The 17,813-nt window shown below is 43.0% G+C and overlaps 1 protein-coding gene across 2 annotated transcripts in view; it reads left to right on the plus strand.

The window, feature by feature from the left end:
- The window catches only part of AP4E1 (adaptor related protein complex 4 subunit epsilon 1), a 109,915-nt gene that overhangs the window by 20,701 nt on the left and 71,401 nt on the right, over positions 1 to 17,813 (plus strand). For both annotated transcript variants that reach the window (XM_073568431.1, XM_073568432.1), the window contains exons 7-9: positions 1,075 to 1,241; positions 8,122 to 8,195; positions 9,824 to 9,946. In XM_073568431.1, coding sequence (XP_073424532.1) covers positions 1,075 to 1,241; positions 8,122 to 8,195; positions 9,824 to 9,946 — 364 coding nt within the window. The remainder of the gene's footprint in view (positions 1 to 1,074; positions 1,242 to 8,121; positions 8,196 to 9,823; positions 9,947 to 17,813) is intronic.

Consider the following 17,813-nt stretch of genomic DNA (forward strand, 5'->3'; position numbering starts at 1 on the left):
CAGTAGGCTCCACAATCATGGGGAAGACTGCTGATGTTGGTCGAAGAAAAGATCCTGCCATCCAGACAAGAGGATTCTGCTGACTCCTGAAGGCTGTGCTCATCATAGTTCTGAGTTTTCAGAGGGGCTAATCTCCTTCTCTTTTCCTATCTTGCGAATGCAATATAAGATTAAAAAAAAATAAACAGTTAGAAACAGGTAAACCGGCCTGAAGAATCCAGATCTGTGTCTGTCTCTGAAGTGCCACTATAGCCTAAATGGCTTATTGCCAGTAGGTATGCATAGCCTGCAGAAGAGGAGCCAACTTTTTTTTTCTTAGGTTTGTAATTCCTGGTGTTAGCCTCTTGTTGGCAGCAGCGTACACTAGTGTAATGACAAAAAAAATTTTTTTATGAAACCATGTGCAATGGAGGAACTTTTATGGGTTATTTAAGAATAAGTATTGCTTTTTTTTTGTTTTTTAAAAAAAGTTCCCCCTTTCATTCAAATGAAATAAGGCAAAAATGGTATTTTTCCGCCAAAAAAGGACATGCAATTTTGCATTATTATCTTTTATGTTGACAATAGGAGGGCAGATTCCTCGTCCAGATAGACCTGTTTGCTTTTGCACTGTTGCTGGAATTTCTAGAAGACATTTTCTGAATGCACTTCTTGATCGTAAAACTTGAAGCTTTGCACTGAAAATGAAAAGATAAAACTAAGTTCCAAAATATTTTAAAATATTCCAGAATGTTCTAGATGTGAATAAAATACCACTTTTTGTTACAACTTAGAAAGATATTTTCTTTAAAGATTAAAATTAAAAGTCGAAAAATCTTTTGAAAAAGAGGGGGAACTTTTTTGAATATTTTACAAATTTGATGATGCTAATGTCATTTGAATGCAATTGTTCCTCCAATGTAAGGGGTTTCATTTTCGTTTTGCAAAATTTTTAAAATTGTCATCACCCTAGTGTACACCCATGGTATCCTATGTTCCCCAATGAAGTGCCTGAGACATGTATTCTGGTTAAATGCTTATATTGTGTGTTTTGTTTTTTTTTTTATTTTTCCTGATGTCTCTAATTCTGCACAGGAAAACCCATCTGCCTATAAGGACCTAACAGGATCATTTGTGACCATCTTGAAGCAAGTGGTTGGAGGAAAACTACCTGTAGACTTCAACTATCACAGTGTACCCGCGCCCTGGCTACAGATCCAGCTCCTGAGGATCTTGGGACTACTGGGGAAAGATGACCCTGGGTAAAACTATGAGGATGGTGACTAGGAAAAAAGAATGTGATTTTATATACAGTTGTGTGAAAGTGTTTTGCCCCCTTCCTGATTTCCTATTCTTTTGCATTTTATCACACTCAAATGTTTTGAGAACACCAAACAAAGTTTAATATTAGACAAAGATAACACAAGTAAACATAGAATGCAGTTTTTTATTGAAGGTCTTTATTAAGAGAAAAAGAAATCCAATTCTACAGGGCCCTGTGTGAAAAGGTGATTGCCCCCTAACTTAATAACTGCTTTGGCCACCCTTATCAGCAACAACTGCAATCAAGCAGTTGTGATAACTGGCAATGAGTTTTTTTGCAACGTTCTGGAGGAATTTTGACCCACTCGTCTTTGCAAAATAGTTCTAATTCAGCCACATTGGAGGGCTTTAACTAGGCCACTTCAAAGTCTTAATTTTTTTTTTTTAAGCCATTCAGAGGTTGATTTGCTGGTGTGTTTTGGATCATTGTCTTGCTGCATAACCCAAGTGCACTTCAGCTTGAGGCCACGAACAGATGACCTGACATTCTTCTTCAGAATTTCTTGGTAAGCAGCAGAATTCATGGTTCCATTTACCACAGAAAATCTTCCAGGTCCTGATGCCGCAAAACAGTCTCAGATCATAACACTACCACCACCATATTTTACTGTTGGTATGATGTTCCTTTTCTGAAATGCTGTTTTACTTCTACGCCAGATGTAATGTGACATACACCTTCCAAAACGTTCAACTTTGGTCTCGTCAGTCCACAGAGTATTTTTTTGAAAAGTTTTTGGAATCGTCAAGATGTTTTCTGGTGCAACTGAGACGAGCCTTTTATGTTTTTATTGCCCAGCAGTCGTTTTTATCTTCGAATTCTGCCATGGATGCCATTTTTGCCCAGTCTCTTTTGGCCGAGTCATGAAAACTGACCTGAGGGAAATGAGGGCTGCAGTTCCTTTCATGTTGTTGTGGGTTCTTTTGTGACCTCTTGGATGAGTCGTCGCTGCAATCTTGGGGTAACTTTGGTCTGCCAGCCACTCATGGGAAGGTTCTCCACTGTTCCATGTTTTTGCTATTTTTGACTAATGGTTGTCACTGTGGTTTGGTGGAGTCCCAAAGCTTTAGAAAATGCTTTATGACCTTTTCCTGACTGATGGATCTTAATTACCGGTACCTTGTTTCTCATATGTTCCACAAATTCTTTGGATCGCAGCATGATGTATAGCTTTTGAGGATCTTTTGGTTTATTTCACTCTGTCAGGCAGGTACTACTTAAATGAATTCTTGATTGAGAATAGGTGTTGCGGTTACTAGGGAATTTGAACTCTGCTTCCCGAAGATGTGGTAAAGTTATGTTTTAAGGGGGGAAGAGGGCAATCACACTTTCACTCAGGGCCTTGTAGGTTTGGATTTCTTTTCCCCTTAACCCATTCACCCCTTGGTCTCTTTCCACCTTCATAACCTGGACAAATTTTACAATTCTGACCACTGTCACTTTATTTGGTAGTAACTCTGGAATTCTTCAACAGATCCCACTGATTCTGAGATTGTTTGCATTTATTTGTGGAAAAATATAGAAATTTGATGAAAATTTAGCAATTTTCAAATTTTGAATTCTTATGCCCATAAATCAGAACGATATGTCACACAAAACAGTTAATAACAGTTCCTACAGGTCTAATTTACATCAGCACAACTTTGGAACCTTTTTTTATTAGGAAGTTATAAAGGTTAAAAGTTAACTAGTGATTTCTCATTTTTACAACAAAATTCATAGAACCTTTTTTTAGGGACTAAGATTTGTTACAGAGGTCTGTGCAGCTGTAAAAGACTGCCCCCTTTGTATTAGCCACACCTTGACCCACTGAAGATTAAGGAGTACGCGAAACGGTCATCATCCACCACAGAACCGACTGTCCTGCATCCACATTTTTAACATGTTGATGAATCATAGAATCATAGAATCGTAGAGTTGGAAGGGACCTCCTGGGCCATCTGGTCCAACCCCCTGCTCAAAGCAGGATTCGCTAAATCATCCCAGTCAGATGTCTGTCCAGCCTCTGTTTGAAGACTTCCATTGAAGGAGAACTCACCACTTCTCGTGGCAGCCTGTTCCACTCATTGATCACTCTAACTGTCAAAAAGTTTTTTCTAATATCTAATCTGTGTCTCTTCCCATTCAGTTTCATCCCATTGCTTCTAGTCTTTCCTTGTGCAAATGAGAATAAAGTTGATCCTTCTACAATGTGACAGCCCTTTAGATATTTGTAGACAGCTATTAAGTCTCCTCTCAGTCTTCTCTTTTGCAAACTAAACATTCCCAAATCCTGCAACCTTTCCTCATAAGACAGGGTTTGCAGACCGGTCACCATTCTGGTCGCTCTTTTCTGAACTTGCTCCAGTTTGTTGATGTCTTTTTTAAAACTGGACACAATATTCCAGTTACTTACATTACTTAGATGAACTAAGTAAGATTTTTTTTTTACCGGATAACAGAGTGCGACCTTTTCACTTCTTCGTTTGGGTTTTTTTTTTAGGGACCACCTGACATTTGAAGTGACTTTGAGAGTTCTATAAGACAGAAAATACCAAAAAGTGACACCATTCTAAAAACTGCACTCTTCAAGGTGTTCAAAACCACATTCAAGAAGTTCATTAACCCTTCAGGTACTTCAAATAAATAAATGGAATGTGGAAGGAATACATTAACATTTAACTGTTTTCACTAAAAATTTTTTATTTTCACAAGGGTAACAGGAGAAATGAGACCCCAAAAGTTGTTGTGCATTTTCTCCTGAGTACACCAATACCCCACATGTGGGGGAAAACCACTGTTTGGGCACACGGAAGGGATCGGAAGCACCGTCTGACTTTTTCGCGCAAAATTGGCTGAAATTGAGAACGAACACCATGTCGCGCTTGGAGAGCCCCTGATGTGCCTAGACAGTGGTAACCCTCCACAAATGACCCCATTGTGGAAACTAGACCCCCCCTAAGGAACTAATCTAGAAGTATGGTGAGCACCCTGAACCCCCCAGATGTTTCACAGAAGTTTTATAACGTAGAAACGTGAAAATAAAAAATCACGTTTTTTCCACAAAAATGATCTTTTAGCCCCAATTTTTTATTTTCACAAGTGTAACAGGAGAAATGGGACCCCAAAAGTTGTTGTGCATTTTCTCCTGAGTATGTTGATACCCCACATGTAGAGGAAAACCACCGTTTTGGCACATGTTGGGGCTTGAAAGGGAAGGAGTGACGTTTTGAAATGCAGACTTTGCTGGAATGGTCTGCGGGTGTCTTGTTGTGTTTGGCGAGCCCGTGGAGCCCCTCATGTGGCTAATCGGTGGAAACCCCCCGTACACCACACCTTGGCTTTTCTCATGGCACTGGATTGCTGGAGGACTTGATCAGAGAGATCAACTCCCTCATGTTCTTGTTGTACTCCAGTACACAGTGTGGTGTGTGGACCTTTTACAGTGCTGGGGTGCTGCCATCACCATGTATGGTGGTCAAGAAAAGGACATCCCTTTTGTCCTTGTACTTGACCACTAGCATGTTGTCACTACATTGGGCCCTGCTCTCACCCGTTCTGAGCATCTGCCCAAGTAGCATCCTGGGGAGGCCTCAGATTTTTTGTGCACCTTACCACAGGCTGCAGTAACTCGCGCAGAGAGGGACTTGAAGAGTTGGATGCTGGTATAAAAGTTATATATATATATACAATAACCTTGATCCTGCAGTGGGTGCACCAAATCCCACACAATTTTCCCACTCAATCCCAGAACAGAGGGGCATTCAGGGGGTTGAATCCCCGGGTGTCCTTCCCTTCATAAACCCTAAACTTGAGTGTGCCCTGAGGTACGCTCGCACAGTTTGAACAGCTTAATTCCATACTTGGCCCTCTTACTGGGCAGGTATTGCTGGAATTGAGCCTCCCCTTGAAGTGGATTAGGGACTCATCCACACAGATGTCTTTTCGGGGACTGTACATCTCAGCAAACTTGTTGCTGCAGTGCATAATGACCGGACGAACTTTGAAAAGTCGGACAAAGTTGGGGTCATCTCCGACCGGACATTGTGCATTATCACTGAATGCAAGAATTTGTGAATGGCATCAAAGCGTGTCCGTTCCATAGCCATACGGGACACTGGAGTGTTATACAAAACGTCAACACTCTAATATTGACAAATTTCTGGCTTCATCACAATCCCCATGTGAAAAACCAGGCCCCAAAACTTCACCATTTCTATGGCATCTACAGTGGTCCAGTTGGCAATTGATGGTCGAATTTTGGGGTAAAAATTGCTGGGTGTACAAATTTGTCTGCGACACCATGAGATTTAGAAAATCTGCAGAGAAAAAGACTTTGAAAAAGTCTATTTCTGTGAGGCCGGTGGTGTACAATGGGATTACCGATTGCGCCACAATATCTGGAATTTGTGGCTCATAATTTTCAGGAGGTGAGGTCCATACGGGGTTAGTAACTGTGCGCGCTGGTTCAGTTTCTGCCCTGGGGAATCTGTGGCAGTTCGGTATCACTGGAGGAAGAGGAGTCTGAGTGGGAAAAATAAAGGAAGGTGGGATCTTTTCCCTCACTGTCAGTGTCGGAGGCAAGGAAATCATAAGCCTCCTCCGCTGAATACTGGGTTTAGGACCAGCGGGATGACTTTTTATTAATGTATGTGGTGTTTATGTGTGTACCAAATTTTATTCAGGTGTGTTTGTAAGTGCGTGGTGTAAAATTTTTCTTTTATTTAGAGGAGGGGAAAAAAAAAGTAAACGGAAAAATATTAACAAACTTATTTATTGAACGTCAGTTAAAAAACAAATTACTGCGTGCCTGCAACTGACAAACCTGATTCACTTCAGTAAAAAATATTGTAGTAGTCGACAATTACTACAGTGTATTTTTTTTTTTTTGTCCCAAAATAATCTAATCTATCAACTAATCTAAATGGTTCTTTTTTCACCATAAAATCCCCCAAAAAACAACCAAAGGCCAGGTCAGTAATGTTAGTCACCGACCAGCACTCGACGGCTGTAGAATGCATGCACAGATGTGAAGCAGAAGGGGGATAAAAAAAAATAGAGAGTGGTGAAAAAAAAAAGTCTTTGCCAAAAATGAGCGCTAGTGCTAACCAATGGTGTACATGCGGAGTGGTGCAAAGAGTGAAGAGGGAGAAAAAATTAATTACTGGAAAAAAAAAAAGTTGTGGAAAACAGCCAGCACAGACATTGAATCAGTGATTTGCGTCAAGCTCGGCAGCTGCAGGATGCATGAAAAAGAAAAAAAAAACTGCTTAAAATCTCGCGATCAAGTACTGATCAGTGCTCAGCGGCAGATAGGGGGTGGGGAGTGGTGGTGAGGTGGGTGGAAAAGGGGGGAAGGGGTAATTAGTGGGAAAAGGGGAGGTGGAAGGGATTATGGAAAGATCAGCCAAGGATCAGGGAGGTATCAGGAACTCTTCTTTCTTCTTCAGCAGGAGCAGGCAGTGATCCACAGGATTTTGTGGCACCACAAGGCCCAGCATGGCGGACAGAGTGACCGTCCTGTACAATTCTGCAGCTAGAATGAGGAAGAGTAGGGAAGTCGCCTGCAGGCCACAGCATGTCTATGCACTGTGATTGGTGCCCACAATGTCATCGTCTATCGCATCACTCAGAGCTGGCCCTGGTGACGCTGTTGTCAGGCACCAGCGTATGATCGGTGCTCTTACAATATCAGTGTGTCAGGCAACCTGATTGCCTGAAACACTGAGAAGCTCTGCGATTGGCTGTTCAATCCTGAACAGCCAATCACAGCGATCGTCGTTGCAGAGGGGCTTTGCAACCCCCCAGGACGAAGGTGCCATGTTCCCTGCTGTGAGAAACAGCAGGGACATTCATGCGATCACTGCGCGATTAGTCGCGGTGGTCACATGATTGACATGACGTACTTGTACTGAAAATGTCGGCAATGGGTTAATAATAATAAAGACCTTCATTTAAAAATTGCATTTAGTGTTTTCTTGTGTTATCTTTGTGTAATATTTTAATTTGTTTGGTGATCTGAAATATTTAAATGTGACAAGCATGCAAGAAAAAATAGGAAATCTGTAAGGGGCGAACACTTTTTCACACAACTGTATATGAGGATGTTAGGCTGTTAGTCAGCAGCATGTGCAGAGTTTTACTATGTTATTAATGAGAAATTCATCTAAGGGCTCTTTCATGCATCCAGATTTTTCCGGTATCGGAGATATCAGTGACTGTGTGTGTTGACGTCCATTCTCTCTGATCGATGTTTTGGGGTACGCTGACGTTACAGGAATCTGCTCTAAAATCTTGCGCATTGCTGAGCGGGTCCACACGCATGCCCAGTATCGTGCATGTTCATACAGCCCGACTCTCGCAGCGGCTTCGGCATACGCACACACAGTCAATGAAGCCGGGTACGTACACCCAGATTCAGTGCACATGCGCGGGAGCCACTCGTCACTGCACAAGATTGGGATTTTAGAGCAGATTCCCGTGACATTGGCGCACCCTGTAACATCAGAGTGCATGGACGTTGACAATATGACAAGCCCGTGACTGAAAGAAAATGAAGCTCCACCTCTATGACTAAAAGAGATGGTACTGTAAAACTATACAAGGTGATTTTTGGAGTTGATTACGGCATCATTTTGATTGAAAACATTGTGGTAATGATGCACTTTGCATCAATAACCACACAAACGGGACAGTTTAGTTGCTAAAACTGACGTGACAGGTTCCCTTTAAATTAATGGTGAGACTTGTGTCTAATGCATTGCACTGTCGGTGTGTGTGGTCATGTTCATTTTTGTTTCAAGCGTTTCATTATAATAAATACGTGTTTTGCTTTTTATTAGGACAAGCCAGCTTATTTATGATGTACTGGATGAATCGTTACGACGAGCAGAAATAAATCACAACATCACTTATGGTAAGCCAGTTTAGATGTAGTGTTTTCACTTGAAGTTTTGAAGATGGCATGTCATCATAGTGGAGTTCACAGATTTATTATTATTTATTTATTTTTAATGAAAATTTTCCTGCCAGACTTTAGTGAATGTTGGCTACCCCCAAACTTCTGCGAAAAAAATTCCAGCTCTGTTTAACGTTTGCATGTTTAAATGTGCTAACAATCGTTCTATGCACACAGGACCGTTGTTAATACGATCTCTTGGTGCACAAAGGATATGATTTTATTGGTAGCACCTCGTCTGTTTACACAGGTTGATGTGCTGGTAAGAATCTTGCTTTTTAAGCAAGCATAAAAATCAATGCACCCAATGAGTGAACGTTTTGTTTTGGCAGGTGATTGTGGGCCTCTTTAGTCATGACGATAATGAGGAATGGGCATTTCTAGGATTATCATAAGGTCTAAATGGGCCAAATTTTGTAATTATTGGGGTTGGGTACTTTTAATGTGATTAACTAAGGCTGTTTTCACATTTGCATCTGTGTGCGCAGGGTTTCATCCGCAGCAATCATCATGCGTCATGTTTCCCTATCTTTAACATGGTGGACGCAGGGGCATGTGTTTGCATCCGTTCGCATGCGTCAGCGTATGCATGCGTCGTTTTCGGTGTGTGGCGGGGACTGGCGAACGCATCATGTTGCATTTTTGGAAGCGGCAAAAATCAGTCAAATATGCGCAGTCATGCGCATACGTATACGGATGAGTGCGTTGTAAAACGCATTACTATCTATCTATGGGAACGCATACGTATGCAAGGACATGTGTATTGCATGCGTTCTTCAAAATGTAAATAGAAATTCCTTTAGACGCCCATTTTTTATGTCATATTGAATGCATGCGCATAAACAACACAAGCGCATGCACGTAAACATGTGTTCTTGCATGTGTCTGCGGATGATACGCTGCAGACTCAAACGCTAATGTGAACCTAGCCTTAGTTAAACTGCATGTCTTCCAAGTAGCGGTGCATAGCCCGCATGGGAAGAATATGCTTTGCAGATACATCTTCAGACCTCTTAGCGAGAAAAGAAAATGTAATGGCTGCATTTCTAAAGGAACTTTCCAGCCATCTAATGTTAGATTATAGTAATATTCAGCCGACCTAATTAAACAGGAATGGATCTCGGGAATAATCAAGTTAGCAGCAAGAAGAGCTTCTGCATGGTACACAACAGGGTTAGTTAGAATTCCCTATGTACGTCATCTGCTGCCCACAGAGGTTCAGATACTCCTCTGAATTGGGTGAGATGGTAATATTTACTACTGGCCCAGTTTATATATGGCACTTTGTTATCCATGTACAGCACCATGGAATCAATGGTGCTATATAAAAAATAATAATAATAATAATAATAATAATAATCCAGTACCTACGTATACCACACTCTGTTTTTATTTTAGGTGGTTTTTGTCCCTGGTTGTTCTTGTGGCGTGTTGCGGATTATGTTTTTAGAATTATTCATTAACAGTTTTATATTTTATTTTTATTGCAGTCTAGCCATCTAATGTTACTGTTACTACAGACCTACAGTAACTGTTTGCAGGTCTTTCGAACATTTTGTGACCATTGTCTTGTCTTTCTCTTTCAGCGATCCTTTTTGAATGTGTTCATACTATCTATACAATTTACCCAAAGTCTGATCTGTTTGAGAAAGCTGCAAAATGTATTGGAAAGTTTGTCCTGTCTCCAAAAATCAACCTTAAGTATTTAGGTAAGTAGCACACTATTTCATCACATGATGACAGGTCTTTATGTAGGGGAAAAAACTGCTGTAAATATTTTAAAAGATACAAAAACATTACAAAGTAAAAGTTGAAGTCCCATATTGTGTGCCATATAATATACATATTATACGGTATAACGGCAAATAATCTAAATGCTGCTGATCCGTATTACATTGGCTCAGAGAAAGCATAGAGATTAATAGAGGAGAGTAAGCAAAAGCATATATAAACTATAATATGTCGGTAATCTAAAACACCCACCCACGTGTTATTCTCTGCTTCACTAATGTCTCTTCTTAGACATTTATGTCCTCCTTTCATCTTATCAGGTACAGTGGCCACTGTAAGTGGAGAGGTGGCCACATGTCTCTCTGCATTGGATTTTATGAGAATTCTGAAAAATTGAGCACACTTGTATATGCCATAAATGTCCAATCATAGATTCGTACGCACCATTGACCAAGCTTGTGTTAAACTCGGCAGGTCCAAAAGAAATGTGGAAATTCAGTGAAGCTGAGGCACCAAGGCATCAGGGTCTTGATAAAAACTTGATTGTTATTCCATATTAGTGAAAACCATAATAGGAAGAAAAAGAAGCAATGTTTCAGCTATAATTGTCCTTTTTCAAGCCTAAAAAAAGCTGCTCTGTTGAATAGAAATCCCACCCTTCCCTGGGCACCAGCAGTTAGATTTTTATCATTTATATAGTACAGTACGATGTTTCCTTCTAGGCTTACAAAAAAGTGATCAAGAAACCACGTAATCTGTCAGCATGATCCGCCCTTCATCAAACTGTTTAGATAGTCATATTGTACTGTGAAAGATAATTTCACCATTACCTTTATTTATGCAATCTGTTGCTTCCTGACCGAAAAATCACTGTATAAATTTCAGAGTGTGATTGGAGCGCTTTCCGACTGTCTTCCTTCTCATGTCTGTTCAGATTGTTCAAACAAAGAACAGGCGCTCGGTGCATCACGGCGGGGGTAATATATACAGTACAGACCAAAAGTTTAAGCAACCAAAAATCCTGTTTTCCCACCTAACGCCACATTCTTCTGCTTGAAGTGACTCTGTCTCTGTATATACACACACACACACACACACACACACACACACACACATATAGTGCAGACCAAAAGTTTGGACACCCCTTCTCATTCAAAGAGTTTTCTTTATTTTCATGACTATGAAAATTGTAGATTCACTCTGAAGGCATCAAAACTATGAATTAGCACATGTGGAATTATATAATTAACAAAAAAGTGTGAAACAACTGAAAATATGTCTTATATTCTAGGTTCTTCAAAGTAGCCACCTTTTGCTTTGATTACTGCTTTGCACACTCTTGGCATTCTCTTGATGAGCTTCAAGAGGTAGTCACCGGAAGTGGTTTTCACTTCACAGGTGTGCCCTGTCAGGTTTAATAAGTGGGATTTCTTGCCTTGTAAATGGGGTTGGGACCATCAGTTGTGTTGTGCAGAAGTCTGGTGGATACACAGCTTATAGTCCTACTGAATAGACTGTTAGCTGTTTTTTTCTTGCCATAATACAAATTCTAAGTAAAGAAAAACGAGTGGCCATCATTACTTTAAGAAATGAAGGTCAGTCAGTCTGAAAAATTGGGAAAACTCTGAAAGTGTCCCCAAGTGCAGTGGCAAAAACCATCAAGCGCTACAAAGAAACTGGCTTACATGAGGACCGCCCCAGGAAAGGAAGACCAAGAGTCACCTCTGCTGTGGAGGATAAGTTTATCCGAGTCACCAGCCTCAGAAATTGCAGGTTAACAGCAGCTCAGATTAGAGACCAGGTCAATGCAACACAGAGTTCTAGCCGCAGACACATCTCTACAACAACTGTTAAGAGCAGACTTTGTGCAGCAGGCCTTCATGGTAAAATAGCTGCTAGGAAACCACTGCTAAGGACAGGCAACAAGCAGAAGAGACTTGTTTGGGCTAAAGAACACAAGGAATGGACATTATACCAATGGAAATCTGTGCTTTGGTCTGATGAGTCCAAATTTGAGATCTTTGGTTCCAACCACCGTGTCTTTGTGTGACGCAGAAAAGGTGAATGGATGGACTCTACAAGCCTGGTTCCACCGTGAAGCATGGAGGAGGAGGTGTGGGGGTGCTTTGCTGGTGACACTGTTGGGGATTTATTCAAAATTGAAGACATACTGAACCAGCATGGCTACCACAGCATCTTGCAGCGGCCTGCTATTCCATCCGGTTTGCGTTTAGTTGGACCATCATTTATTTTTCAACAGGACAATGACCCCAAACACACCTCCAGGCTGTGTAAGGGCTATTTGACCAAGGAGGAGAGTGATGGGGAGCTATGCCAGATGACCTGGCGTCCACAGTCACCAGACCTGAACCCAATCGAGATGGCTTGGGGTGAGCTGGACCGCAGAGTGAAGGCAAAAGGGCTAACAAGTGCTAAGCATCAATGGGAACTCCTTCAAGACTGTTGGAAGACCATTTCCAGTGACTACCTCTTGAAGCTCATCAAGAGAATGCCAAGAGTGTACAAAGCAGTAATCAAAGCAAAAGGTGGCTACTTTGAAGAACCTAGAATATAAGACATATTTTCAGTTGTTTCACACTTTTTTGTTAATTATATAATTTCACATGTGTTAATTCATAGTTTTGATGCCTTCAGAGTGAATCTACAAATTTCATAGTCATGAAAATAAAGAAAACTCTTTGAATGAGGTGAGTCCAAACTTTTGGTCTGTACTATATATATGTGTGTATATTTACGTGTGTGTGTGTGTGTGTATATATATATATATATACATACATACAGAGACAGAGTCCCTTTAAGCAGAAGAATGTGGCGTTAGGTGGGAAAACAGGATTTTTGGTTGCTTACCATAAAATCTGTTTCTTGGAGCCTACATTGGGGGACATAGGAAACCATGGGTTGTACGCTATACTGCCACTAGGAGGCTGACACTATGCAGAAAAAAGTTATCTCATCCTCCGCAGTGTACACCCCACCGACAGGAACTAGGATATTCAGTTAGTCAGAAAGCAGTAGGAGAACCAACAAATAAGAGAGACTAAAAAACAAACTCAAACTGTAACAGTATAATGCTAGAAACAGAGCTGTTCAACCTGGGAGGGTGCTGTGTCCCCTCAGTGAAGGCTCCGAGAAACAGATTTTGCGGTAAGCAACCAAAAATCCTGTTTTCTCTCTCGCTTCATTGGGGGACACAGGAAACCATGGGACGTCCCAAAGCAGTATCCAAGGGGAGGGAACAGCAGACAACTCCAATCAGGACGAAGAACTCACCAATGTCACCTGCACGGTCACCTGCAAGGTCTATTTACTCCAGCCAGCATCCGCCGAAGCTAGGCATGGGCTCTAAAAAACCATGCGGACATGTGGAGGACAGATCATCGCTCTGCAGAGGTGCTGGGCCGAGACCCTAAGAGTACTGCTAGGAGGCGCGCACTGCCCGGGCAGAGTGTGTCTAAACCCAGAAGAACACTGTATTTCTTGACCTGGCAACCATACCAATGCTGACCTGGAGACTGGAGGACCTCTACACGCCAAGCCCGTGAACCGAAAAAAGGGGGGAAGGGCGGCCTTAGCCTCATAGACATCGTCGCTCTGGCCAGGTAGCCTGATGAGAGAGCGCTTTGAAGGATAAGTCTGAGCCGGGCAAAAGGAAAGGAATTAAGAATGATGGACACTGAACCTTTGATCCACAGAAAGTGCACAACCGCTGCCACACACTCTGCGAGACTCCGGGAGTGGTTGAGAGCCTGAAAGGGAAAGCTATAAAATGAAAAAGAAAATAGACCCGTCCCTTGCAAAGCTCAGGAATCTCCGAAACCCTGAAGAAATCAGGACTTGAATAAAGGCTTCATGAAACAAAAGAAAAATCATGCGATTCCCAGAAAGCAAATACTGAACGAAGAGATTTCCTCCTAAAAAACAAGGATGGACTCAATCCTAGATCCCCGACGAGTCAAGCTGAGGAAAAACCACTGGAGAAACGACGAGGCTTAGCCTGAGGAAGGAGAGAGCTCGTCCCTCTGGTGACCTCCTTTTAATAATTTGGTACAATTGGAGCCAAACCGAAGGGAAACCCCGGAAAGGCAAGTTGCTGAGGGAGGGACCTCTTTGGGGATAGGTTCGTTCGTCAAGCCGTAAGCCAAATGGTCCTTCGGATGGGCACGATTTTGCTGGATCGGGGAAGGTGGAAAACTATGTACTTCCCTGCAAGAGAAATTTGGTCAGCGAGGATGGCCAATTCTTTCGACCAGTCTCCAGAAAGAATGCCCTGATGAGCAACCGAGCCCACGCGTCTATAAACTTTTGCAACCCGGGTGGAGGCAAAGGGAGGACACAATGTAGCGGTGGACTCTTGCCAAGGACTCTGAGTCTGCCGTTGGTATCCCTGAGGGGTGCACGTCTGGAAGAGGAAGGACTGTATTGGTGAAAAGACGTAGTCTAATTTGCGGTGCGCTCAGGAGAGAAGAGAATTACCGAGGCGCTCCGTTCATTGGAAGCGATTGGACTAAGTTCTCTGAGAAAATGACGAAGGAAAGACCTGAATAGGCCACTGTGAACCTGTTAGAGAGCCGAACGCTGAAGACGTACTGAAGGGGACCTAGTGATACCTTGGATCTCATCGCCGCGATGTAGGCTCAGACTGATTAAGGCTGGGTTCACACTTGCGTTGGTCAGAGCTGCGGAGGGCTGCGTACTTCCTCCGTTAAGCCCCGCCCACGGCCGCACCTCTTCCATTCAGCTCTGCCTGCGTACCTATCTTTAACATTGGGTATGCAGGCCATGCTGATGTATGCGGATGCCTCTGCTTGCATCGTTTTGACTCTGCGTCGAACGCAACATATTGCATTTTGTTGCAGTTGGCGCAGCGTCAAAACAACGCAAGCGGAGGCATCTGCATACATCAGCATGGCCTGCGTACCCAATATTGAAGATAAGGACGCAGGCAGACATAGGCGGAGCTGAATGGAAGAGGTGTGGCAGTTGGTGGGGCTTAACGGAGGAAGTATGCAGCCCTCCGCAGCTCTGCCCAACGCAAGTGTGAAACCAGCCTAACAGAGCGACTCAAAGGGAGAACCGTTGAAGAGACAACTGCTTTCCCGGCAGTTAGAACGTAGACTACTGGACGACTTCGCAGACCGAGGTCAAAGGAAGCTAAACCCAAGCATACAGGGATGAGGATGTGTATGGAAAAAATAGTCTAGATGGTCATTGAAAGTACAACAAAAAATGAGCAGTCGAACGAGGAAAGTCCATGAAAAAAACATGAAGTATGTCAACTGCATGGAAAGTTGGATCTAGGAAGATCACAGACTCCAGAAGTCAACAAGACTGACGAAAGGAAGATCTGAGCGACTGTATCTATCCTGGACCCTCTGGTACGGGGAGAGGATTGTAGTGTGTAGACCCGCTTACTTAAGTATAAGACCCCACACGCCCGAGGATAACAGTGAAAAAGATACAAATCTAGCTGAAGGAAGAAATGTGTAATCACCAAACTCCTCATTGGATCCAGGACTGGAGCAGCATTCTACCCTGGTCGATGCTTGCGCAGAGTAAAATCCCATTCCTGTCCGAAGTGGGAGACTTGTTCCTGCCACGCTTTGAAGTCACATCTCGGAGCTGATGGAGGCTTTATCCAGTGTCTGTAAGAAAGAATAGGTACCGTAAGTACTGACAAATAGGGTGCTTCGGTATTGTATTAGCTCAAAGGCCCTAAGGATAGAATGGAACTTATAAACTACTATTGGTCAATCATCAATGATAAACGTATCACACTGGGCAGTAAAGATAGCCTGACAGCAGCACTGTAAACTGACCAACTGGGTAGTTAGAGGTAAGCCCGACTAATCAGAAGATGTGGAAAAGTCCCTGTAGAGCAACTCACACTCAGGGCCCAGAGCATGGCCGAAGGAAAAACTGTGACCATCTGGTACCTGACACGAGCATGTCTAACCTACCTGAAAGTGGAGTATCCACTTATGATGCTGCCGAGATTCACCCTGTGGTACTGAGATCCACTCCGTTTTTGTTTAACTGTTAAGAGACCACAGACATTGACCATGAAAAATGGAGCAGAAAGGTGCCTCTGACTCACCTGAAAGCGGCCTGTAACCGCTGCTGCAGCCCACCAGAAGTGATAAATACCGGACACCTCTCACTGAGTGGTGATTAGATGGGAGCTTAGGCAGATGCTGCAAAAGACCCTGAGGAGCGATAGAGGGCGCTTCTGACTCACTTGACAATGGGACAGAAGAACCGGACCGATGCAGCCAATCGACCTCCGGTACGTTTGAGCCACAGGAAAGATGGCAAGTATTGACTAAACATGTCTGGTAGAGAACCATCTAAGTTCTGGATTCAGAGTACTGCTGCAATAGAACGCGAGGAACATGAAGGCGAGTGCATCTGACTCGCCTGAATACGGTACAGAACACCAGTACCACTGCAGCAGTCAATCCAAGACACGTTTGATCCACTGAAATACGAGAGTTTCAGACAACCCTACTGTACTTGGTAGGTAGTGCGTCTGAAGCCTGGATAGCGGATAGAGCACAGCTGTAATCAGCTCTCAGTATCATGTGACTAAATCGGCGTGTAGAGAGCCAATTCTGTGTTGCGGTCTAGGCCTGGATACCTGATGGCGTTAGGCAGAATAACCACTTCACGTGTAGTAAGCTGCCCCACAAAGTCTGTCCTGAAGTATATTCTGACCTGTCATTTCTCCTGACAGTACAACAGTAGGCTTGGAATCAGCGGAAGACTAAACTCTACTCTGTTGTGCGCCTGGGTTCAAACCCTTGGGCCTGCGACTTGTCAGCTTCTTTATCCACTGAGCCATAGCAGACATTGCTGGGAAATATGGACTTCTATCCAGCTGGAAGTCAGGTCCAAACACTGCAGTCGTGCAGGGGTAGGAGCAGCACCCCTCTCTGTTTAGAGAAGTGTAATGCCAGCATCCGGAGGGGGGCTGCAGGAAGAAGCAAGGCGAGTGCCTGTGAGCAGGAGATATGGAAACATTTGATATGCCAGGGTTCTAGCATCTTTGTGTAGAGCAATGGCTGAGCCTTGCTCTGCTGAAAATCAAGGCACAGATCTTCAGTAGCAGAAATCACAACATCAGTGCTTGCAGGACTGGAAATTGTTGTTTGTACAATATATACATGGGTGTCTCTTTTCTATACGCCATACTATGTCTAGACACCTATGTGCATAGCCTACAACTCCATATAGGTTAGGAGTGAGGTCTTATTAATTTTTGTGCATTTGTTACCTCACCTTCTCTAATGGGGTAGCTTTTGTTTTACTTCTTAGTTTAATAAAAGTTATAATTTATAATTTCTCTATTCCTGATACAGGAATAGAGGAGATATGCCATGTATATTGAATATGCAACTAGAAAGAAGTGCAGACACTTGGGCACCACAAAGATGAAGAGAAAATAAATCTGGACATTTAGAAACTATTTTAGGTTTTCCAATCATCTGATTGACCTGCATTAGTAATCACGGGTAGAGTCCGAGAGCAGACCTTGTGGGAAATGTTAGTAAAGCCAGGGGTGAACCGACCATTTGTGCAACTTGATCAGCCACACAGGGGACCTAGAGGTAAGGAGCCCACTTCTACCTCTAAGGCCGGGATCACACGTGAGGAATACGAACGAGTCTCGCATGTTAATACCCGGCACTGCCGCCAGTGCTCAGGAGTGGAGCGTGCCACTCCATGTATTGCTGTGCAGCTGCACTCTCCGCTCCCGAGTGCTGGTAGCAGTGCCGGGTATTAACATGCGAGACTCGTTCGCATTCCTCACATGTGTGATCCCGACCT

This window comes from Dendrobates tinctorius, unplaced genomic scaffold (assembly GCF_039654945.1).
Source record: "Dendrobates tinctorius isolate UK_male_01 unplaced genomic scaffold, ASM3965494v1 ptg000022l, whole genome shotgun sequence".
Lineage (NCBI taxonomy): Eukaryota > Metazoa > Chordata > Amphibia > Anura > Dendrobatidae > Dendrobates > Dendrobates tinctorius.